The 25,152-nt window shown below is 36.4% G+C and overlaps 1 protein-coding gene across 1 annotated transcript; it reads right to left on the bottom strand.

The window, feature by feature from the left end:
- Nucleotides 1–3,555: 3,555 nt before the first annotated feature.
- LOC131074183 (protein NRT1/ PTR FAMILY 8.2-like) lies at nucleotides 3,556–22,476 on the bottom strand. The gene is made up of 7 exons (XM_058010748.1): nucleotides 22,170–22,476; nucleotides 13,163–13,254; nucleotides 12,853–12,970; nucleotides 11,726–11,943; nucleotides 10,998–11,551; nucleotides 4,702–5,095; nucleotides 3,556–4,026 (listed from the first exon to the last, which is right to left on the bottom strand). The coding sequence occupies exons 1-7, from the start codon at nucleotides 22,474–22,476 to the stop codon at nucleotides 3,556–3,558; spliced, it is 2,154 nt and encodes a 717-aa protein (XP_057866731.1).
- Between the last annotated feature and the right edge of the window lie 2,676 nt (nucleotides 22,477–25,152).

A 25,152-nucleotide genomic window follows, 5' to 3' on the forward strand; every position in this document is an offset into this window, starting at 1 on the left:
TAGCAGTGTAGAAAGATTTCCTTGAGCTGGACACTTGTATTTCTAGACTTCCCACATGTTGAGATGTGGCAACACCTTCATTCGACAGCTAAAAGAATAGTTAAACCAGTAGTTTTTGTCAATATTAGAAAGATGGTACTAGAAAGCTGCCAAGTAGCATATGCCCAAATATATGAGATGGCTTTGAGGGTTAATTTACTCGTGGCTTCTCCACACACATTTATCATAGAAGATTCTAGTGAATGGAAATTGGTCCTAGTATGTTTGGCATATAGAACTATAATAGCATTATTGGTATATAAAACTGTTTAGGTAAGTATGGATATATGTAATCTCAAATAAATATCTACTTTTTGTCAAATAAATATTGTAAAAAGGTATAACAAGTAGAGGAAAAATCAGTAGTAAAGCAGCTTATAACATCATTTCATTAAATAAAGGTTATTATTTTTGACAATAGGGAGGGGCCAGCACTATTGTAGGCATTCTGTAGAAGGAAAGCATGTAAAATGAAAAACAAAGTAGGTCAGCATCGCCTCAAGCCATGAATGCTTCTTCCCAATGCCATATGCAAATGAAAACATGTGATCACATTCTTGCCTATCAAGTCATTTCTCACATTTATAATAGATTTGATGGCTATAATTTAATATCCACGGAAATGCCATACAAATGCAATGGGTTGTACAATCTACATATAGGAATATACAAATCTTACATCAAGTAGAATAGGTGTATGGTAAGACATTAATTCATTAAATACTTCCACAAACTCAGCTTTTACTGCACTATAATGTTGGTCATATTAATTGTGTCCTTTAAAGCCTCAATTATGGATTACACACCAGTTAGTTATGACAAACCTAAACATAGTCTTTTTGGCTCAGTCAATGAATGGTGTGATTCTTCTTTTGAAAGATGAAAGTTAGGCCCAAAATATTAGAGCATTGGATAGGAGTTAAAGTAATTTCGTATATATTAGTTTTGTTATGAAATTCTATCACCATCCCTTTAGTTTGCTATACAATTCTCCTTGTGAAATACCTTTATTCATTTCTTCATCATCTACCACAACAAAAAAATTGAAAATTTCCAGTTGTTTGGCGTTTGTTTAAAATTTTAATTCAACTAATTGAACCTAGAAACACAAGGATAGCAATAAAAAAATGTCAGATAATAATAAATAAATTATTTAAACAACCTTCATTACGTGGTGATTTAAAAGGATGACATGTTTTCTATTATGCCAATTCATAATTCATTTGGAGGGGGAAGGAAATATATTACCTAGGTTCTAAATATACCTAGTTTACCATAATTCCTTTCACGTGAGTTTATAATTTTTCATCCTTCCCTAACCGAATTTACACTATGACATCAGCTATAAATTTGCATGCATTGTTTATGGGATTTAGAAAACAACTTTAAGAAATTTAATCATGATTACAGATGAAGGAGATTATTTTTTATTGGTGTTACAATAAGGACAAATTTCCTAGAAGATGCCACTTTAAAGATATTTAAATATATAATTTTTTTATTATATAATATTAAAATTATAATTATTAAATTAAAATTATATATATAATAAAAACAATAAATTAGGGTGCTATCCCCACAGCTGATAGCACTTACCATTAAAATAATAATAATAATAAATATTAATAAATGTAATATATTGTTTATAATTATACATTTTTATTTATAGAAAAAGATAATAACATTGAAATGAAATATAATGATTTTTTAAAATATTTAAAAGGTGTTAATAAATGAGTAAATCAATTAAAGATAAATAATTGTAATAGTGAAAATTATAAACTTATGTGCTTTTATCTTAAGTTTTGGTCAAATTTTAATTATGATATTTTTTTAGACAAATTTAAAGTTGATATAACATTCACGAGTTGAAGCACATACATCCATGATACTTCAAGGGCCTTCAAGATTCACTTTTTCCAAATGAAATATACTTTTTGCTGATTTTTTTAATTTAAATAATCTCACATGGAAGATTTCAAAAAATATGAGGTTGGGAGTGAAGTTTTTAAATATATATTATATTTGGAATCATCCCTTACACACCTTGAGAATTGGTATATAATTATTATGATTGGAAGTCCCTTTCACATTAGGTTTACATGTATATATTTTATTAGATTTGTCTATATTAAATATTGTGAATGTTATTTTTTAATTTTTTTGAAAGATTAAGAATTAAATTATTTAAATTTGTGTCATAAATAGTGTTTAGTTGTGGATAACTTAAGACATAATTTTGTAACCATGCATAAGTCTAGATAAGGATAAACAATGTATAAGTTATAGAACAATGTATTTTGAGACACGTGCAACTTATAGTTGGGGTTAAACCAAGTTTGGTTTAAAGATTAATTATGTTAATTCTTATTTACAATTGGTCTAATTTTGGAAAATAAATTAATATGATTAAATATGGAAAAGTAGTTTTTTTTGGTCTAATTTGGTATTTATACAAATAACATTTTTTCTTATAATAAAACTAGATAATGATCCATAAAATGTTTTAAAAAAATATACAATCGAACTTCTTTTTTTTGAAGTTAAACATAACTTTAACTTCCCATACATATTACACAACTCATCATATCTAATCACCTTTAATAAACTTAATATGAAATACAAATGTTACTTATTTATAATTGGTATAAAAATGTGTTTACCAAATGAACTTCCTCCACATGCTATTGTTAAAATAAAATAAAATATCGTATATACGTATCTCTAACTCTTTATTCCTTTAGCATAGTGCCACATCTCTCTCCCCTTTCCCTCTCTCTCTCTCTCTCACTCTATCTCTCCCTATATACTTATCTATCTCATTATCTCTCCCTATATTTCTTATATTTGTAATAAATTTATTGTAATTGCTAATCTTAAACTAATATTCATTAACAACAATATTTATATAATCTAGCAACACTCATTTTAAACAATTAAAATTAAATCTTTTCAACTAAAACAATATTTTAATTAAAATTTTATAATATTCATTTTCAAATATTAAAAAGGAATTTCAATATATTAAATTAAAATTTGATAACACTAACTTCACTCCTCTCCCTTCTTCTCCCTCTCTACCTATCTCTCTCTAGCTCTCCCCCTCTCTCTATGTCCTTCTATCCCTTTCTCTCTACCCTTTTATCATATTACCACATATAACTCCATTTCCCCCTCCCTCTCCCTCTCCCTCTATCTATCTCTTCCACTCCCTATATACTCATCTCTCTCTTTCTTTCTCTCTATCTCTATACTTTTATCTCTCTACTTCTTTCTCCTTATCTCTCTCTCTTTCTATTTTTATCTTTTCCTCTACCTTTCTCTATCTCTCCATGTATTTCTCTCCCTCTCCCTCTCCCTCTATCTTTATTTCTATTTTTATTTACTCTAAACTAATCATACTAATGAAAGAAACTTGACGCTTTGCGCCCTTGTCTTCTTTTGTTACCATTATCCAACAATTGTTATTACTGAATCATAAACCAGTGATGCATCAATCTAAATTTAGATTTAGATTTATAGAATATCACTATCATCTGCTTCAACTTTCCCTGCAATAGGTGCAATCTTAGTGTAACTATAGAACTTGGCAACCACCAGAAAAATGAAGAAATTAACAATGTTGATCCCTGCCAAAACCCAGTAAAATAAATCCAGACGACTCTCGTTTAAATTGTTTCTGAGCCATCCCTTTTCCTCTCCACCGGTAGTTCTCCCAATGATATCAACAATTGCAGTGCTCAACCAGTTTCCAATACCAATTTCGCTTAGAAAAAGAGCGCTGCTTAAACTTCTGGTCCCATCTGTGGCCTCGTCATAGAAAAACTCTAATTGGCCGACATAAGTAAAAACTTCAGCAGTGCCCATCAGAAAAAAATGCGGCACAAGCCAGAAAACAGACATGGGCAGTGTTTTTTTGGGCAACTGAAGGGCCCCAATATCTTCTGCCTTGTGTAGCCGCCTTTTTTCTATAGTTGCTGCACTTATCTGTGTAACAATGAAAAACGTTTTCATGAGATTCGGACCATCTTAGAATTAAAATTAGACACAAAATACAAATTCAATTTAACATACAATAAACTTTTATTTATTTAAAATCTACTACATCATGATTCATCTTAATATATCTTAATATAGAAGTTACATTTTGATCTACATAAAGAATGACAGTATTTTTTAGAGGCAGTTATTTGTATGTTTGGAGAATGAGACATCTTACTCTCTAAAGAGAAAGGTTGTTGGTGTTTAATTGTTGCACTAAAAGGTTCATGTAAAGAACTTATGTGAGCAGTTTAATAACTACATTCTAAATGTCGCAGAATTAACTTATGTGAGCAGTTTAATAACTACATTCTAAATGTCGCAGAATTATTGGAAGTGTGAAGGATGAGAACAGAAAAGTGTGATCAAGTGTTAAGGAAAGGGGTGCCTAAGTCATGATTAGGCGCCATACCACTGATCTGTGAGAGAGGTGATTGAAGACGAAATGTTATGAGATGATCTCGTTCACATTGAAAATGTGGCTTACATATGACAAAAGTTTACGTATGAAATAGACAATGTTACAAAAAAATGCAACATGAAATGAGACCCGACAAGTTAATGGTAGCCAACACCATCAACATGGTTGAAAAATTACAAGTTCAATAGAAGTTTTCATACCATGGCAAATATGGAAACAAAGAGGCCGATGGCTATTCTTTGTAGTGAGGTGATCCCGCGTTCGATTCCAGTAACCTTCCTGAGCATGGGCACAATGATCCTGTCGTAGAATGGGAGAAGACAAATGACGTTGAGAGTGGCAAACAGAGGCAGAGAAGCTGGAGGGATTTCAAATTTGGGAGAGAGAGTGCGATCTAGTGTTCTTCCCTGCGCCACAAAGTAAGTGGCGAGCTGTGCGAAGGAGATTGAGAGTGCAATTGTGGATACCCACACTGGAAGAACTCGAACTAGTGACTTCAGTTCTTCCACTTGTGTAACGGTGCACAGTTTCCATCGGCTGCTTTCTCCTATGCTCTTGTAATCCCTTGGAACCAGTGCTGCTTTGTCAAAGAAACTGCAAAATACCCAATTACGTTAGAGTTGCAATACATGTTGTTATCAATATCCATATGAGAGAAAGTCAAAATCCAACTGAGATACTCTTAAATTTGATTTGTTTAGGTGCATGGTCCATTTTGGATTTGGAAATGGAAAAAGATTATAAATTATAGTCTATGGGTGATCTATTTTTGGGTCTATACATGGTTTATAGCATATGGAACTATTTTGTATTTCACAAGGATGCATTTAATTGTGTTGCAAATGAGGTGTACATATCCTGCCTCTACAGGATTTAAACTTGTGACCTCGCTTTCAAGAGTACAATTCTCTACCATTAGATCAATTTAAGAGAACAAAACCTTGTCCAACTATTTCGAATCTCCCTTGTTTTCTCAATAAGACCCACCTATTGACAATAAAAGAGGGGTAAAAATTTATTGAAAACAGAAAAAGAGAAACAACAAAAGAGAGCAAACAACCCAATAAGGAACAACTACATCATAGACTTATCATGACTAACAAGCTGATCAAGCACCCGAGACAACTCAGGAGAGAGTTGTCCCCTATCCTCAATAGACCAGCCCTCGCTAAAATCAACAACCCACTTGGCCAAACAGTCAACCACAACATTCCATTCCTTGGGAATATGCATGAAAGTGACTGACACACAAAACTCACAGAGCGAGAGAATCTGACGGATAATCATCTGAAGCTGCCAACTAACACCATCCTAGCTCTGTTGGTTCAATAAAGTCACCACAACCTGGGAATGAGACTCAAACACAATGTGCCCCCACCCAATAGAACAACAACGCCCTAAAGCAACCAAAATGGCCAAAGCCTCCATGTAATTGTTCGTATGAAAACCCTTATAGATAGAAAAAAGAAGTTGAACTTGCCCCAAACTGTCTTGAGCCACACCACCAATACCCGCATGTCTAGGGTTGCCTCTTGAAGACCCATCCGTATTGACCATGAGGATACCAGGAGGAGGAGGGCTCTAGTTACCTACTCTAGAGATCTTCTACAGAGGGTGATGACATCTATTTCTGAAGAGTTGTCTAGTCTTCTGCACACCATAATCCTGAATCTATCCCCCTAAAGAGGAAGATCAAAACGGTAACAAATATCAATCTCCCTAGAAGAAGAGCCTCCAGACAAATCACATTTAGCCATAACAGTCTGTCGAAGAGAATGGATAATTTTCCACCATACATGCTAAATAGCTAACCTAGCATCCTAAAAAATCTAATGATTTTTCTTGAGCCAAATGTGCCAAATAATAAAAGGAGGCCCTAAATACCAACAAACTTAAAGAAAAGGGATTTGAACAGGAGCCTGACCCCAACGCTCGTAGAATTCAGCAAGGGAAGAAACATGCCAACAAGGGCTCTTCCAACAGTCCCGCCAGGAGTGCCAAATCCACCTAGAAAACAAGCAATGAAAGAAAAGATGGGAGACCGTCTCCTCACTATCACAACACATAACACATATAGAAGGCCCACGGAAACCTCTGTTGCACAAATTGTCCCAAGTAAGACACCTGTTCTGGACCATCAACCACAGGAAAAAGTTACATTTGGGCTAGGAAAAATTATTCCACACATGCTTCCACTAGGGAACCTCCTCCCCACCATAGATTTGACGAACCAACTGCCTATAACTGGATAATCATCGCCCCAAGCTAAAATATCCGGACCGGATAAGGAATCACAATCACGTGAGCACAAAATATTAACCAACTCTCGTCAAGCATCCTCAGAACTGCCAGGTGGCCACCCATCATGACCCTTCCATCTATAACCAAAGGCCGACCCAAAATGTTAAATAGTCTTGCAATGCCCAACCATAGTCCAACCACTAGCCACAAAGATATCATAAAGAGGTTGAAGATGAGAATACACAAAAAGAATGGGGTGATATCCATCCCAAGAGTCCAACCAAAAAAGAGCCTCAGAGCCTTTATTACAAATCTAAAAGAGCCCCTTCTTAATAAGTTGAGCCCCAGTTTTTCAAAGTATGCTAGATCACAGAACCCCTACCCTCCATCTGGCAACGAGGAACATCCTAGCTATGAATGGGACCCAAATACCTACAAGTAAGGATACGAGCCCACACCTGATGCTAATTGGTATGCCACCGCCAGTATAACTTAGCAGCCAGAACCTGGCTGTGCAAAACAACAGAGCGAAGGCCAAGGGCACCCTCATTCTTGGGCTGGCAAATAGAATCCCACTTCACCAAACTCCACTTCAAAGACTGTAAATTACCTCCCTAGAGGAATTAACGAGATAAAGCATCAAATTCCTTGAGGAAATACATCGGAGCAGCTTGCACAAAACCCCGATAAACAGGAAGAGCCTGAATCACATATTGAAGAAGAGTAACATGAGCCGCAATAGAAAGCCAATGATGAGTCCAATGATTGACCTTCCGATGCAACTTATCCAAAAGAGTCTGCCAAAAGGGTCTAGGCCGACGACCAACCACCATAGGAATCCCCAAATAAATAAAAGGGAGAGATCCAATTTGAAACCTTAGGATAGTAGCAATTTTTCTCTGAATAGGAACTGGGGTATTGAAAAAGAAGATAGAAGACTTGTGGTCATTCACCCGCTATCCCGACGTAGATAGACAAACATCCAGCGAATTCCTAATAGACTCTACCTCTTGAATACGGGCCACTCCAATAAGAGAAGTGTGATCCACAAATTGCAGGTGTGAAAGCTTGGGAAGACCAGCACCCCAATCCCACCCTCGAATCAAACCTTGAGAAACTTGAGCCTTTATAAAACGGCCAAGGCCCTCAACCATAATGATAAATAGGTATGAAGAAAAAGGGTTACCTTGCCGCAATCCTCTAGAAGCTCCAAATAACTGTGATGGCTCACCATTGATAAGAACTAAAAAAGACGTAGAGGTAACACAACTCATAACCCAAGTGCCCACTCTAAGTTGAAACTAAAGGCTAGAAGAACCTTGCGCTAGAAGCTCCATTTCACCCTATCATAAGCTTTGGCCATATCAAGTTTGATAAACATAGCTCTCTCCTTAGACACATACATGGAATACAGGACTTCAAAGGTAGTAACAACCCCATCCAAAATTTGTCGCCCAGCCACAAAACCTCCTTGTTCATCTGAAATTAAAGATAGAAGCTAGATTTTAAGCCTTTTTGCAATCAATTTGGTGATGATCTTATAAACAACATTGCATAAAGCAATAGGCCGAAAAAAATTGAGCTGAGTAGCACCATCCTTTTTGGGGATAAGAACTAGGAAAGTAGAATTCATAGCCCAGAGCATTTGCTTACTACCATGGGACTCTTGAACAACTGCCAACATATCCAACTTAATGATCTCCCAAAATTTCTCAAAAGATTCAATAGGAAAGCCATCAGGTCCAGGAGCTTTGCCTTTATCCATCCCAAAAGCAACTTCCTCGAATTTTGATAAAGACTCCTGGCAGGTAAGAGACTCATTCATCACATCAGTAACCACAGAAGGAATACAAGCGAGAATACGATTTTCCTCCACAAGAGCATGGGGCATATCATCAGAGAAAAGGGAAGAATAATACCGAGAGGCTTCACAAGACATCGCCTGAAGAGAGGTAAGTTGAATGCCCTCATAATTAAGTAAGTAGGGAAAAAATAGCACTCCTCTGCCGACGAGCCTGAACAGAACTGTGAAAAAAGGCAGTATTACGATCACCTTCTAAAAGGCAGTCAACCCTAGCAATCTGTTTCCAAAAGATCTCCTCCTGAAGCTCCCACTCCTCCAAGTCCTTCAAAGCCCGAGACTCCACATTATCCAACTCAATAGTGAAACCAAGGTCTTGGATTTGCCAAGTAATAACATCAAGGCGCTCTTGAGCTTCTCTCTTCCTACGAGAAATGTCCGATGAACTTCTCTTATGAGACTACTGAAACAAACTCAAAGTCGGAGAGGGACCCCTACTCTTAGCAAATTTAGCAACCTGTCTAGCCAAATCCGCCAAAACAACATCATCCTATAGCATATCAGAAGCAACTGGAGACTGCTCAATCTGACTAGAAGAAATAGCCTGAGGCACTTGAGGGCACTTAGAAACAACACCAGTAACCTCCATAGGGACATTCCTTACCATACCTCCAGAAGAGAGGTCAGCAGGAATACCCTTCTCTAAAGCCAGAAACTCAAATCGATTAAAATCCTCCTTATTTTGCCTATCCTTAAGAGATCTCTACTGCCCTTGTCCTTTGGTGCGAGGTTTAACTAACTCAAAGCCATCCCCACTAGAGCCCCCCATCTACACAAGAGCCTTACCCTTGTCTCCCTTATCCTCTGCCACATGCAAGGGATTAGAGGAAGTATTGCCTACAACAAGTTGACTAACCCGAGGACACTGACGCTGAAGATGTCCATATTCATGACAAACTCTACATCTGGATGGAAGAGACTCATAATCGATTTGCTAAACCCAAGACGAAGATCCTAAACAAATCTCCAACGAATCCAGCAAAGGATTATTCAAATCCACTTCAACGCAAATACGAGCAAATGAGATTACCTTTTTCTCCAATGTTTGTTGAGAAATGACAATCGGCTTCCCTAGTAACTCAACAATCCACGTAAAATATCCTCTCTCCAAAACTCTAGAGACAACCTCGGAAGACGAACCCAAACCGGAACACAGGAGGGAAGATCATCAGCTGAATTAAAACCCATATGCCATGGTTTAATAAATAAGCCAGCTCGATTGTAGAAATAGGGTCCTCCTTCAAAAACCCGATTCCTATCAGCCATGCTGGAGAAAACAACCATGAAGTAGCTATTGGCTGCCAACATAATCTCCATATCGCCTTCAACTTGCCATGAATGTCTAATCCAAGTTTCCAAATTAGACAGAGAAATGCGGATCCCAAGAATTTACATATCAAAGCATGATTACCCCAATACACCACATCCTCCACAACAGATTCAAGAGGAATAACCAACACAGGGCGATCTTGACTCCTCAGCAAACACCCATTAACTTTCTTAAGCTTGGGCCCCTCTCCACCAAAAAATGAATCTGGGGGACTCACATGCACACCCGAAGGAGAGCCATTATGTTTACCCACCTTGGAGATCACTGACATGGAAGACACAGGCCTCCCATCCATACAGATCACGACAAAAACGAGGCAGAAATACCCCAGCAAAGAACCCCGAGCACCAAACCCCAATCACCGAGCCCCTGTCTGCAACACACAAAATGCCACCCACAACCCGCAGAAAAAATCCACACCCGCAGCAAATAGAAAAAAAACCCCTCCACACACAAACCACCAAACCCCACCGAGCAACAAAAGCGAAAACGCATGTAGGGCCGAACCCTAGCACGCACAACTCATAGCATCCCGCCCCATCGCCATCCTCTCAGCTACTTTAATCACCTCCTGACATTTTATTCACCTCTTGCATTATGAATTGTCGTTTTAATTGTGTTCATATTCATCCACCTATTAATATGATTTAAAATGATCAGCTTAAACAAGTCTAGGAGCGATTTGTTTTTGTGTCTATAGATGACTTATAATACATGGGACTACCCTATACTTCATGGAGGAGGCACCTAACTGTACTACAAACAAGGTGTACATATCCTATTCCCTACAGGATTTAAACTTGTGATCTCTCTTTCAAGAGTACTTATTCTCCACCTTTAGATTAATTCAAGAGTACGAAACCCTACCCAGCTATTGACCCCTCTCTTCACATGAATTTTATATAAGAGGATGAACCCCACCCAACCATTTAAAATCTCACTCTTTTTCTGTAAGACCCACCTATTAATATGATTTAAGATGAATAATTTAAACAAATCAAAACATAAAATGCGTTGTTTAAGCTGAACCTATTCAAACAACATGATAACAAACAACACTATACCTGTACTGATGAGTATGATCAAGCTTTCTAACTCCTTCAATTGCAGATGCTTCACCATTCACTTCATATAAAATACTATTCTCATCAGCCTGCATTCTCCATTTCCTTATAGATACATACACCACCTGTGCAAATCTTGTCAGAGGACTTCCATTAGGATACTTGAACCTGTAGAAAGGAGCTCCACACACAAAAACAACTATGGATACCAACATGGCAACTGTGGGAATCCCAAATCCCCACACCCATCCATAATTGTCTTGAACATATACCAGCACTGTTATGCCTAGCAGTGCACCAGTGTTAATGCCAAAGAAAAACCAGTTGAAGAAGGAATATTTTCCCTTTCTTTCCTCCTCATCTGTTTCATCAAACTGATCTGCTCCAAATGAGGAGACACGGGGCTTGATTCCTCCTGTGCCGATTGCAATTATGTAGAGAGCAACGTATAAAAAGCCAATCTGGGAATCGGAAGCTCGCTGACATCCACTTGCAGTGCATTTCGGTGGCCTTAGTGAGCTTATCGATGCATTTAGGAGCAGCATAATCATCCCCTGTAAAACTCAGAGAACTTATTGGACTTATTATTTTCACAACAAGGGTGCTGAAACATTTTCTATCCCTAGCATATGGGTACCTTGACTAACTCGTGTTTAAAATTAGTTGCCATGAAAACTTAATATAAGCATGTCAAGGGTAATAAGTGGGCAAGCTGAATAATTCCTTACCACAGCATAAATGGAAGAAAATATAATAATTGTTTTGAAACGTCCCAAATATCCATCAGCAAGGAAGGCTCCAAGTAGTGTAAGCACAAAAGCAGCTCCTATCCAATCTGTGACAAAATTAGCAGCATAGGGTATGCTCTCATGCATCTCTAATATCACATATGAGAACATGTTCACAGCAACAGAATAGTATGCAAGCCTTTCAGCCACCTCATTCACTGCAAAGTATCACACAAATTCAACATCTATATCAATTAATGTAATTATAACAGAGTAGAAACACATAAAAGCATAGGTCCATTAAAACTGTATAGATTGACAGAACACATTCAAAGTAGTTAAAAATACAATTCAAAACTAAAATAAATCAGAGATTACATAGATTCTAGGATTCTGTTGAGTACACTGTTAAGCTGCTAGTCCATACATAAAAGGCTTAAATTTACTGTCAATTGTTTAATGTTCTGCACAAAGCACAAAGCAGGTACACATTAAGCAACATATTAAGTGTAGAGGATGTTAGTCAATTCTGAGTGTTTAACATTCTTAAGTCTAGAAGTGTATTCTTAGTGTGACAACGTACATTAAGCAACATATTAAGCCTAAAATATGTCAGTCAACTCTGAGTATTTAACACTTTTAAGCCTAAAAACGTAAACTTAGTGTGTGTGATTTAAACCGTTCCGATTCATTTGGGTGGAGAAAAAAGAAAACTTGAGAAATGGTGGATTTTAAAGGTGTTAAGCTGCTAGTCCACACATAAAAGGCTTAAATTTACTGTCAATCGTTTAATGTTCTGCACAAAGACACACAAAGAAGGTACGCACTAAGCAACATATTAAGTGTAGAGGATGTTAGTCAATTCTGAGTGTTTAACACTCTTAAGTCTAGAAGTGTATTCTAAGTGTGACAATGTACATTAAGCAACATATTAAACCTAGAAAATGTCAGTCAACTCTAAGTATTTAACACTTTTAAGTCTAGAAATATAAGCTTAGTGTGTGTGATTTAAGTTGTTCCGATTTGTTTGGGTGGAAAAAAAAGAAAACCTGAAAAATAGTGGATTTTACTTGAAACCAGCCATTCCTTTGACTGCAGTAGGCACATAATAGGCTAGTTTACTATACCTATAATGAAAGGTGATGCCTTCCATCTGCCTGTTCTCTTCTTGTCAGCCACATTTCCTTTCAAGTCATATGCTATATGGGGAGTGTGAATAGATAATCTTTCCCTTGTCTCCATTGCCTGGAATAATTATAAAAAGGGTCCATGAATCATGATAAATTTAAGTCCATAGAACTTCCATATCTGGTATTGATATATTTGAGATTAAAGAATATTGTTTGAAGGATCCAGCATATAGCTTTTCCTTTATCTCAGTTTTCTGCAATTAATCTCACAAAAAAAACATCATTAATTTATGTCCATGAGTCTAACCTTGAGCTTGTATGATTGATCTTTCAAACCTGAAGAATTTGAGGGTGGTATTCTTCTACCCTGATAACAAGGCTTGATAAAGCATGCTGGAGCTGAAGAACAACGTATCTTGTTGCTTGAATGTGTTTCATGGATGTATTTAAACTTAAAGGAATGCAAAGATAAATTTGAGAGAAATATTAGAGAACCTCAGAGGGCAGATGCCATGGACAAACACAAGTTCCAAATGGTATATTTGGGATGAATTTAAGGAATCTATTCTTGAATCTTATTTGGCTCATCTCTTTGGCTTGCAAACATTCCACATGTCAATGAAGCCAAGGACAGATGTATATTTAAATCTCAGAGTATGATATCTTGTGCCTTAATCAATGAACTACATACACAAGTTTTTTAACTTCTAGTCTTATGTCTACTAACTCTATACGATTACGTAAGTGTAGTGTTTGAAATCTTCTGCATTGTATGTTCTACTTGTAACAAAATGTGCTTGATTTCTCTATATTTTCAAGCAAACATGCTGATGCCGGAAGTGCACTCCATGATCTTGCAATCCATTTGACTTGGCTGGTTATGAGAATGAAATGACGTATATATAAATTCATTGCAGGCTTTTCTAATTTTAGTAATCGTCAGCTTGTAAAAGTCTTTACTCCCAGCCTTCCAAGCTTTTATACACCCATTTTTGTATAGATTATGACAAGGACAGCATTTATATTTTTCATCTCTATAATTAAAAGTAGTATAAAACAAATTAATCTCATAGAAAAAATAATGCTTACATATATACTTGTGAAATAGAAATATTTTCTGTTTGTTTATTTTAAAATTTGTTTGGAAGTTTTTTTTTTTTTTTTGATAAAAGTAGATAGAACCACTGAACTATATTAAATTTTAAAAGTTTTTTACAGTGTCTGGTTCAAAAAGCACTGAAGGGAAAGAACCAATAAGAAAACCTTTTAGTATTGCTTAAGTAACACAAGCCTATTCTACCCAATACCAAATGCACATTGGCATAGTACATCAAAAAATCCATCCCAATTACATAAGCCACATTAGATATAAAGGAAGTTGCCAATAGAAGCATATAGAAGGAAGATTAAAGTATGATCACCGAAGGATGCATATCCATTGCTTGCCAAAAAACACCAGTCTGAACCACCCCTGTCTATGAAACACAATTCTCCAACCACTAGTTATAATTATACCACAAAGTAGAAATGAAACCATAATCAAACACCCTGTCAAAATAAACATTGTGATCAAGCATAGCCGAACCCACACCAAAGAAAAATCACACCAAATAAGGAGGTTGAGGAAGACTACAACTATGCCCTTCTTTACTTCAAATATTCCAAAACCGAGGAAGGGATCTCATCCACACTTACCTCCCTCATATTAGCATCACTCTCAATGGCTAAGTTAGCCAAAAAATCTGCACTCTTATTCGCTTCCCTATAATAGTGGGAAATCAAGAAGGAATCAAAAAAGTCTAATTTTTGCAAAATATGATCAAGTATATATTGTAATTGCCAACAATTTGACTTCTTTTTCATGATGCTTTGAATAATAACCATAGAATCACCCTCAATTATCAAGTCATTAATTCCCAAAGATATAGCCATATCCAAACCAAAGGACAAAGCAAAGAATTTTGCACAATTGTTAGACTTGAAACCAATCACATGACAACGGGCCTGAATAAATCTTACCTTATGATCATAAATTACCATACCTGCCCCTGCCAGGCCAGGGTTTCCATGAGAAGCACCATCAAAATTCAATTTAAAGTGCCCTTGCGGAGGAGGTTTCCAACAAGCAAAATTTCTCTTACTTATAGCATTAGTCTTATTTAAAATAGATCCATGAGAAGGTAAGACTGATAACATTCTCCAAACTCGAGTTACCCTACCATCCCAATGAGAAAAAGAGGTAAGGGTTTCCAAATTCTTATAGATAAAAGACAAAGCAACTTCAGAGATGGAAGATTCAATCCTCAATAAAACCTCAGCCAAGGAAGAACTTGTTTGTTTAAAAACCCTATTATTACACTCTAACCAAATATTCCAAATCACAATAGATGGAGAAATAATCCAAAGACATGCATAGAAAGATGAGGCAAATAGGAGAGGCCAAGCTCTAAAGTGGGAAAGGAGATCCTTACCAATAACAAAGGATAGATTAAGCTTTTCAAACAACCACTGGCAGCAAGCATAGGCAAAATCACAGTGAAGAAACAAGTGTGCAGAAGATTCTAAATTTTTATTACAAAAGACACAAGAAAATACTGTAGTAATACCCAACCTATCCAACCTCATTCCTGTAAGGACCCTGTCCTGCACTGCTAACCAAGCAAAAGCACTAGCCTTTGGGAGGCAAGCCATATGCCAAAACAGTTTGTATGGCCAAGTAGATAAATCTTTAGCAACCAAGAGAGAATTATAGCCATCCTTAACTGTGCACTTACCAGAGATATTTCTTGTCCAGATAAGCTCATCGTCAGCATCAGAAAGAATTATTACTCTCTCCGCCAACATCTTTTCATATTCCAATTTCACATTTTGATCAATATCTAAAAACTCAATTGATTTCCATTTTGTCACCTTAAGATTCCCACTATACTCAATTTCAAAATAATCAACCACAAAGACACCCCAAAGGGAAGAAAGAGTGGAAATTAAAGGAGACCAATCCCTCAAGTTCACTAGAGGGGGATGTCCATTCCAAACTTCCTCCCAAAACCCGACCTTTCTACCATTATGTACAATCCATGAGAGATGAGGCAAAATCACTGATCTACATTTACATAGAAAATTCCAAATAGCTGAACCAGGCGGTAAATTAGAAACTTGAAAAACATATTCTCCTGGTCCGTTATTTAAATATTTAGCAAACATAATCTGTGCCCAAAAGGAGAATGGTCTCTCATACAATTTCCAAACCAACTTAGCACCTAAGGCTAAATTATGACTTTCTAGACTCCTAATATTTGTGCCCCCAAGGTTTTTAGGCAAACATACTTTATCCCATGCTACCAGAGGGAGTTTCTTCTTACCATCTTTATTATTACTCCAAAGGAAGGACCTAAGAGTATCTTGCAAACTAACAAGAGCCGCTTTCGGAGACTGCAAAATAGACATGAGATAAATAGGAACAACATTTAGGACAGACTTAATAAGAACAGTCTTACCAGCCAAAGATAACCATCTATGCGTAGCTAAGAAATGTGGAAATCATCAAAGCAAATCAATATTAGCCTAGTTCAATCACAAAAACTCAATTGCAATGATAAATCCTAATTACATTCAATGAAAACATGAAAACAAGACATCAATTGAAACGCAAACCAAATGCAAATGTCTTCTTCATGTGGCTCCATTGTCCTTCTTTCTCCTTCAAATAGATTTGTTTGTGGATCTCACCTACTAGTGCATAAGCATGATATGAAAGCAAGTAGACAAGATTGTAGCGCAAGAATACTCGAAGCGTGATTGATTCGACCAGGTAGGGATTCGAAAAAGTGATTAATTGGGGATCAGGGATCAGGGGACCTTGATTGAAGAAATTCATCCAATTTATAGACAAATTGGAGAAAAGACAAAATTAGCATGAATTTGATTCAAATGGAAATTTCAAATCAAGAATGACAAATATGACAAATTATGATAAATTTGCACTTTCTATGCGAAATTGATTGATTGACAATTATGACAAATTGCTATGTCAAAATTGATTGATTGACAATTATGACAAATTATGACAAATTTGCTATGTCATTCCCATGAAATTAGGAGAAAAAGGAGAAATAAGAAAAATAGATGAATTAGAAATTAGGAAATTAGAAAATTGATGAAAATTAGAAAATTAGGAATTAGGAGAAATTAGTAAATTGGAAAATTAGGTAAATTAATTAATAATTTTTCATTCATTAATTAATTCACAAAGAGGGAGGAATTAGTTAGCCAATTAAATAAACATTTAATTGTGACAAGAAGACTTAGGATAAATAAACAAATTATTTAACCTAGAGGGAAAATGACAAACATGATTAAATGAATAAATCATAAAACCCTAGAAGATGAATTAGAAATGCAAGGACGACAATTAGGTCTTGATGAAGGATAATTGATGTCGATTCGATCATGATTCTGATTAACAAAGGACCAATGCTGATAAGTGATTTGATTGATAAATGCACCAATTGACGAGGAACGATGACTAATTGCTCCAAATTGACATGATTGAGAAGGACGACGATCGATGACAAATCGATCTCAAAATGACAAGATTGAAAATGACAACGATTGATGACAAATTGATCGCAAGATGATGAGATTGAAAAGAGGACAAAACCCTAATTCTATCACTGATTAGGATTGACGATGTCAAAGTATGACAAATGAGCACGCACATTGATGCGACAGGATAAGATTGATCAAAATCATGATTGAAGATTGTTGTCATTAAGACCAAATTCGAAAGCGAGACAAATGAAGAATGCAGAAGAAGGACTCGATGCTCGCAAATGATAAAGACCAAGTGCGAATCATAGGAGAAATGTTAATGCGACGCAAAAACCCTAAAATAAGGCAATGCGCAAATGTTAAAGTATGATTCCGCAAGCGTTGACCAGTTTTAGATGTCTACACTATGATTCCAGGATAGGATCCTTCTAGAGATAGCTGAAATGATCTTATCCCAAAACTCAACTCTATCCTACTTAATGAAGAAAGGTATACCAAGATAAGAACATGGAAGATTTCCAGATGCAAATCCCCAAAAAGTCTTCAATCTATCCTAAACCAATTGTGAAGCATGAAGGAAAAAAATCTTTGACTTATCAACATTGACTCTCTGACCAGAAAAGGATGCATAATTATGTATTATCCCCTTTATCACTCTTGCCTCACCCAAAGAGGCCTCACCAAATAACAAGGTATCATCTGCAAACAAGCAATGCGAAATGCTTTGTGGAACATTTTGAATCCTAATTCCCTTCCAAAGTCGTCCCAACTTAGCGGCTCTTATAGCCCAATTGAACGTTTCAGCTAGAAGAATGAACAAGAAAGGAGACAAGGGATCCCCCTGCCTCAAACCCCTAGAAGAGGAGAAAAAACCACAAGGGGAGCCATTAATTAGAACCGAGAACCTTGCAGAAGAAATACAAGCACGAATCCATTTGACCCATGCCTTGGAAAAGCTCAATTTAAGTAGAACAACACATAACGCCCCCCATTCTACTCTATCATATGCTTTCATCATATCTAATTTGAGGATCATGGCCGAGATTCTTTGAGTAGAAATAGAATGCAAAACCTCATGTGCCACTATAGCTCCCTCTGTTGTCTCCCTTCCTGGAACAAAACCACCTTGTTCTAAAGAAATGATCTTAGGTAGAATTTTAGCCAACCTTAAAGAAATAGCCTTGGTAAAAATCTTGTACAAAGTATTACATAAAGCAATAGGGTGAAAACCAGCAAATGTCTTGGTAACCTCTTTTTTAGGAATAATTACAATCATTGTATTATTAAGCTCTTTCAAAATAGACCTATTCCTTCTAGCTTCCTCAAGGGCCAATAAAACATCATTTCCCACAAAATCCCAGCATTTTTGAAAAAATAAAGGAGTAAAGCCATTCGGTCCTGGAGCCTTATCAGGGTTCATTGCAAAAACAACATTCTTAACTTCATCCAAAGAAAAAGGAGACATCAACATTTTATTATCTTCCGAAGATACCAAAGAAGGAATATTAGAAGAAATGTTATTATGAAGATCTTCATGCTCTGAAAACAATAGTGACTTAAAAAACCTAACTACCTCTGAAACAATATCCTCCTGTTCTGTTAAAAGTCTTCCATTTGGACACTCAATACAAGATATCCTATTTTTACTTCTCTTAATTTTTGTTGAAGGGTGAAAAAAATTTGTATTTCTATCACCATCTGAAAGCCAGATCTCCCTCGATTTCTATCTCCAATAGATTTCTTCTCTGGACAAAACTTCTTCAAGCTCTACTTTTAGCAATTTTTGTTCCTCAAAAACAAGAGGCACCATACCATGTTGAATCACATGTGAATTAAGACATTCAATCATATCTTGAATCCTCTGTTTTTCCTGAAAGATGTTCTTAAAATGCAAGATATTCCATTCTCTAATATTAAATCTCAACTTCTTAGCAATTTGAAACATTCGGGATCCAGAGCAATAAGGAGCAAAACTCCACCATTTATTGAGCAAAGGCAAAAAGGAAGAATCTCTAAACCACATAGGTTCAAATTTAAAAGGCGACTTAAAAGGAGCTTTATCTTCCAGAATTGATAGGGAAATTGGAAAATGATCTGACCCCAAAACTGGAAGAATAGAGGAAAAAAATTCGAACTCTGAATCAATCCAAACATCTGATAACAAAAACCAGTCTAACTTTTCCGCAATCTGAGAAAAATCTCTTTGCATATTTGTCCATGTGAAAATCCCATTCTGAAACTGACAATCAAAAAGACCCATGTCCTTAATGAACATCCCAAAGTCTTCCATAATTTTTTTATTAGGAAGAATACCTCCTTTCTTTTCTCCCAAGTCAGTGATAGCATTAAAATCCCCCCCAAATATTATAAAGGGACCATGCCTTAAAGGGGAGGAAATTCTCTTAAGATCTCCCCATAATTTAGTCTTCCTTTGAATATCAAAAGGAGCATAAATATTAAAAAGCCAAAACTTAACCTTTGAAAGCTTGCTTTTAACTAAGGCCAACATCCAGTTTACAGTAGAAGCAACAAGCTCAACCTCAATGTTATAGTTATTCCAAAGCAATGCCAAACCCCCTAACGCACCACAAGCTGGAGAGGAGAGGAATTCCCACTTTCTCCAAGAAGAAAAAACCAAATCAGCAGACTCCTTTGACAATTTCGTCGCTTGCAACATGAAAATATCACACTTAACTAAGTCCATATGGGACTTAATTAAGCGCCTCTTATTAGGGGCATTTAAGCCCCTAACATTCCAAGATATAATTCTCATTGCTCTCAAGGGTAGACCGAGGCTCCCCTCTTTCCTCTAGATGGAGAAGACTTTCCTTCTCCAAAACTACTTTGAAGATTACGCTTCACAACCCCCGACCTAGTCACAGGAGGACTGATAATAGACCTCTTACTCCTCTTACCCTTAGGAGTACCACTTCCTTTCATAGCATCACCAAGAGAAACCAAATGCTTCCCTTTCCCAACACGAGGAGAAAGGGACAAAGTCTGCTAAATCCCAGCATCAATTTCCAATTGAGTCTTTCGATTCTTTGGAGGCCTACCCCTACCAGGAGAAACCACAGATGAAGCCTTAATTAGAGTAGTTTGAACAATTGGTAAACTCTTACTTGACTTAGGAGAAGTCATGGTTAAATTATCTATGATGTCCACTTCTGATGAGGCCAAAACCTCAAAAGGGTTAGCAGATGCAGAAATAGGAAGGGTTGATTTAATTCCCCCCAAGTCATTCTCAATGGAATAGATAACCCTATTCACAATGTCCTCATCTATCTGATGCTCATGATCTTTAAAAAGATCATTTACTTGGTGAACCAAATTTTCATCTGGCACAATAATAGGAATGTCCCCCAACTGAATATTATTTCCTAAGGCGGAGTTAATATCCACATCCACATCAACATGCTGCGAAGAATTAGACACCAATTCTTTGACTTTTTGAGCAAGGATAGCATCATCAGGAAACCCTAGAGAAGAAACCCCAACATTAGACTCTGAAACAACCCCATCATTCTACACAAAAATCTGACCAATCCCCTGACAACTTTCTAAGTATTCTTTTGACATCATGGGACAGACAAGATTCCCACCACCATCATTTAGTGACTTATCCAAGGAATTTGAGGTAGTGAGATTTGGAAGCAGATCATCCACATTGTTGTCCCCCGAAACCACAATATTCTGGTGAGCTACTGTCTGATCCTTACTTGTAAATAACCCTACAGACTCTAGATCGTGAGACACAACATAAACCTCTCGCTTCCCAACATCCCTCATAGCCTAGTTAACCTCAAAAGTAGCGGGAGGTTTCCCACTGGAACCATTAACTAATAGTTTATCCAGAAATGGATTATCGTTACTACCCAAGCAATGTTCTGCCTTATCCAGAATAGAGGATTTTGAAAAATCCATAAGAAAAGGAGGATCCAATTGCAAGGAGGTTTTACCAAAGTCTTTCTCCAACTTATTAATTGGTTGTTTCCAGTTACCCTCATGAGATTTAATGATACAGGTCAGAGGGCAAACATTATTAGGGTTAGTCAAGACACATATTTTTACCAAAACCTCCCCCTCCACAAAATCACATCTTGATGATAAGAAAGAACCACAAGTATTACCAATTTGTTCCAAAACCTCTGGGTCCATAAATTCAAATGGTAATTTGGGCAAGCCAAACTAGAAAGGAACTAATTTAAAGCTTGACCAAGCAGGGACATAAAATGGTTTCCAAGCCAAAACAAACACTAAATTTTTACCAAACCAGTAATGTGAAGTTTTTAAAACTTCATCCCTAACAGAAGAAGAGTTGAAAACAATAATAAATGCATTTGCAGAGAGTAATTGAAAATAACGCATATCAGACCACTTTTTCTACAATTTATGATGAAATTTAGATAAACTAGTTGCATCCCCCCATATTTCCCCGGAAATAGCATGTGTATGCAAACAACGAGCTTTCAAATCCACAATAGAATCAAGTAAATCAATGCATGGAACAGGAGCCCATACCTGTGAAGAGCCACCTCCTAAATCAGAGCCGGTTTGATTTTCACTTACCTTATAGTCTTTTTCCCTTACATTATCCCCCCTTTGATGTGATGAAGATAACTCAAGCGGGTTACTGTTAGACTATTTGTCCATCATCTTTTCACCAGTATTCAATCGAGAAACCCTAATTGCCTCATTTATAGATGAAAACTTCACAACTTTCACATAGGACGGTTTTCCTCCCAGCTCTGTAGATCATTTACCTGGAAGCCCCTTTAAATGATTTGGGATAAACTTTTGCCGTAGGCCCTGACCAAAATGCTTACGATCCAAAAATCGTTGATGCCCTTCACCAGATCTGTCCATACTCCACCAATTTCCACTACTTGGACCTCTGAAAAAGCCCCGAAAATACTTGGAGACTAGTCTGAAATATCGTAAGTCTGCTCTCAACCAATTCTGTGCTGCCATATCTACCCATTTGCCCTTCGTGAAGACCAGTTGTGGGACATGCGGCGGATCATCCCAACCCACATCAGCCCACTCGCCAATAACCCTAGTTTCGCCCATACTTTTGTGGAACACAACTTGAATTTTGTATCAAATTACCAGGGCTGCATCAGAGCTTCCCCAGGCTGAAGTGGCGGCCAAATTAACGATTGCGGGCTCGAAAAAAATATCCCTTGCACTCCGGAAACAGCCGTCTGAGTTGATCTAGAAGCCGCGGGTTGGCTTCACAACATCAAACCGAAGTCTCAAACCCAAGATTTTTTTTGTTAATAGATTTCATGTTTATTTATTTCAAAATTTATTTTATGATTCACATGATTTTTTTTTATTATTCTAATCTTTTTAAATTATAATACATTCAGATAAAAAATTATTTATATAAGTTTAACATAAATATTGCTTATAATGGATTGTGTCTCTTTCTATACTTTCTAAGCTAATGTTAAAAATTTTGTGACTATTTCAATTTTGAAAAGTTTGTATAATTATTTAGATTTAAATATAAATATATAAAACACATAATACAAATTTAGATTTTTAATTTTTTTTTTTAAATTTAAATAGAGAGATTTTGTTTTACAAGATTATATATATAATTAACTAAAATAAATAAAACGAGGAAAGAATAAAAAAAAAAGAGATAAAAAATTAGTGAAAATATTTCATAGTTAATTCAATAATATAACTTTAATTTAAAATAGAAAGAAATTAATTAATTTGATTTAGTTGTTTTCAACATATTTATACAAAGGTAAAAACATTTTATAGAATTATTTTTTTATACATTTTAACTATTATAAATTGTTATATGAAAAAAATAAAGCAAGAAAAAAAATCAAACACGGATAAAACGATTTGATAAAAAAAATTAATTTCGATGAGCTTTTTAAAATATATATATTTAATTTTTTATTTATTAATCTATTTGTTCAATCCAAATCATGAAAAAGACAAAATAAAGAATACAATATGTTAGAGTAATCTTTTATTAGCTAATAATTATTTATTTAATTATTAGTCTATTATACTCTATGCTTAAGCTAAACTTAGGAATCTTATAATTCTTCAGGGTTTTCACCTTTAGGGTTTCGAGTATCCTTTTATAAGGATTCTCTCTTTGTATTTTCATAACAACTGTAATTATTGAATTGCATTCTTGTTGCACAATCAATATGACTCCTCTTTTTTGGATCTTTGAATTTTGGCCTTCATAGCTTTTTTGTTTCTCTCTTTCTGTGCACGTTTGCATGCAGGTGATCTTTGGGAGCTATAGAGTTGATTTTTCCTCAACTCCAATATGGTATCAGAGCTTCAGATCTGCATGCCCCTGTTCTCTTCATGAGAGATTTTGGTCCTTGTTCTTCAGATCTGTGTATTTGGGGGTTTGTGCAGTTGTTTTTTTCCATTTCTGGGGGCAGCTAATTTGTTGGTACATTCTAGTGCCAAAAAGACCTCACGGTTGGATTCAGGAGGCCGTTTCCATGAATTTTGATATAAAATTCGACTTATTTGGAGTCAAGTGTTTTGGAGGCAAAAAAAATTAGGCCCTAGGCTGTACGACCTTGGACATGCAAATCGAGGCAAAAAAATTGGTAGTATTACAGCTTGCCTAGGCCGATCCAAACATCACCAACTGTTGGCGGTTTTTTAACCATCAGGACCAGCCCTTATGGTCTCTGTTGGCGGTTCGGGAGATGCCAGCAGCCCGGTCACCGACAGTCCAGGAGCCGCCAACAAGCCGTTAGCCGCCTGCCCAGGTCCCGTTGTTGCCGCCACCTAGAAACTGACCTACCGCTACCGCTGCCACCCAGAAACCCGCCTGTCGGCTGCCCAACTCCCACCGCCACCCGGAAACCTGCCCTCTGCTCGACCGCCACCCAGCTGCCACCTCCCTACCACCAGCCGGGGGGGGTGTCTTTTTTTAAGGGTTTTAACAGGCTAATGGTTTTTTTGCCATAACTTGGGCAAATAGAGTCATTTTTTGCAAACCCTTATATAGTCGGAAATCTTTTTCCGATCTCTATCCTGATCTGGTGGTTTGAACTTTTGATTTTTCTTTTTTTATGGCGTTTTTTTTGTCAAAGTTAGATGTTCATTTTTGCACTCCGGGAGACATAACTTGAGCATCCAAACTCTGTTTTTTGAAAACTTTAAATTGTTGGAAATATTGTTCTGTGATCTTTCCATTCATATGAGTTTTCTTTCCAGATTCTGCTCCAGGTATATTTTATTCAGTTTTTTTCTTTTCAGCACTCTGGTGAATATCTTGGATGTTTCAGGTCTTAGGATCTCTTTCTTTGAGTAGGATGTCTCATCTTTGGTTGTTCTTTCTATTTCCAGTCTTCTGTCTCTTTTTTCATTGTTGTATTTTATTTATGTAAATGCACTGAGATAAAATGCAACCATGCATTGTATACTTGGGATCTTACACATCTTGTGCCTTATTGTACATGCACTACTTATAAAGTGCCATGGGGGGGTTGATGTTTTCCTTTTGTTTTCCATATACCTTTGTCATGTGAGTGTTCCTTACACAACATTAGCCTCATGATGTGTATCGAGTGAGTGTTCCTTCCACGACACTATGTACTTTCTCTGCACCTTCGATGTTCCTGGTTCTTCGTCATGCAGTTCTTATTGCTCGTTCTTTTCAGTGTACCTGTCCCTCTCTCTTTTTAGCATTATGGGAGGTTTGTCCTATTGGTTCTAATGCTTCCTAGGTTCGATTGATCAACT

This window comes from Cryptomeria japonica, chromosome 8, assembly GCF_030272615.1.
Source record: "Cryptomeria japonica chromosome 8, Sugi_1.0, whole genome shotgun sequence".
Taxonomy (NCBI): Eukaryota; Viridiplantae; Streptophyta; class Pinopsida; order Cupressales; family Cupressaceae; genus Cryptomeria; species Cryptomeria japonica.

Coding starts and splice junctions, on each gene's coding strand:
- LOC131074183 (XM_058010748.1), bottom strand. CDS start 22,476: ATGGGCGAAACTAGGGTTATTGGCGAGTGGGCTGATGTGGGTTGGGAT. Junction 12,971..13,162: donor ATCAATCATACAAGCTCAAG/GTTAGACTCATG, acceptor TAATTATTCCAG/GCAATGGAGACAAGGGAAAG. Junction 11,552..11,725: donor TTTCTTCCATTTATGCTGTG/GTAAGGAATTAT, acceptor TGAGTTTTACAG/GGGATGATTATGCTGCTCCT.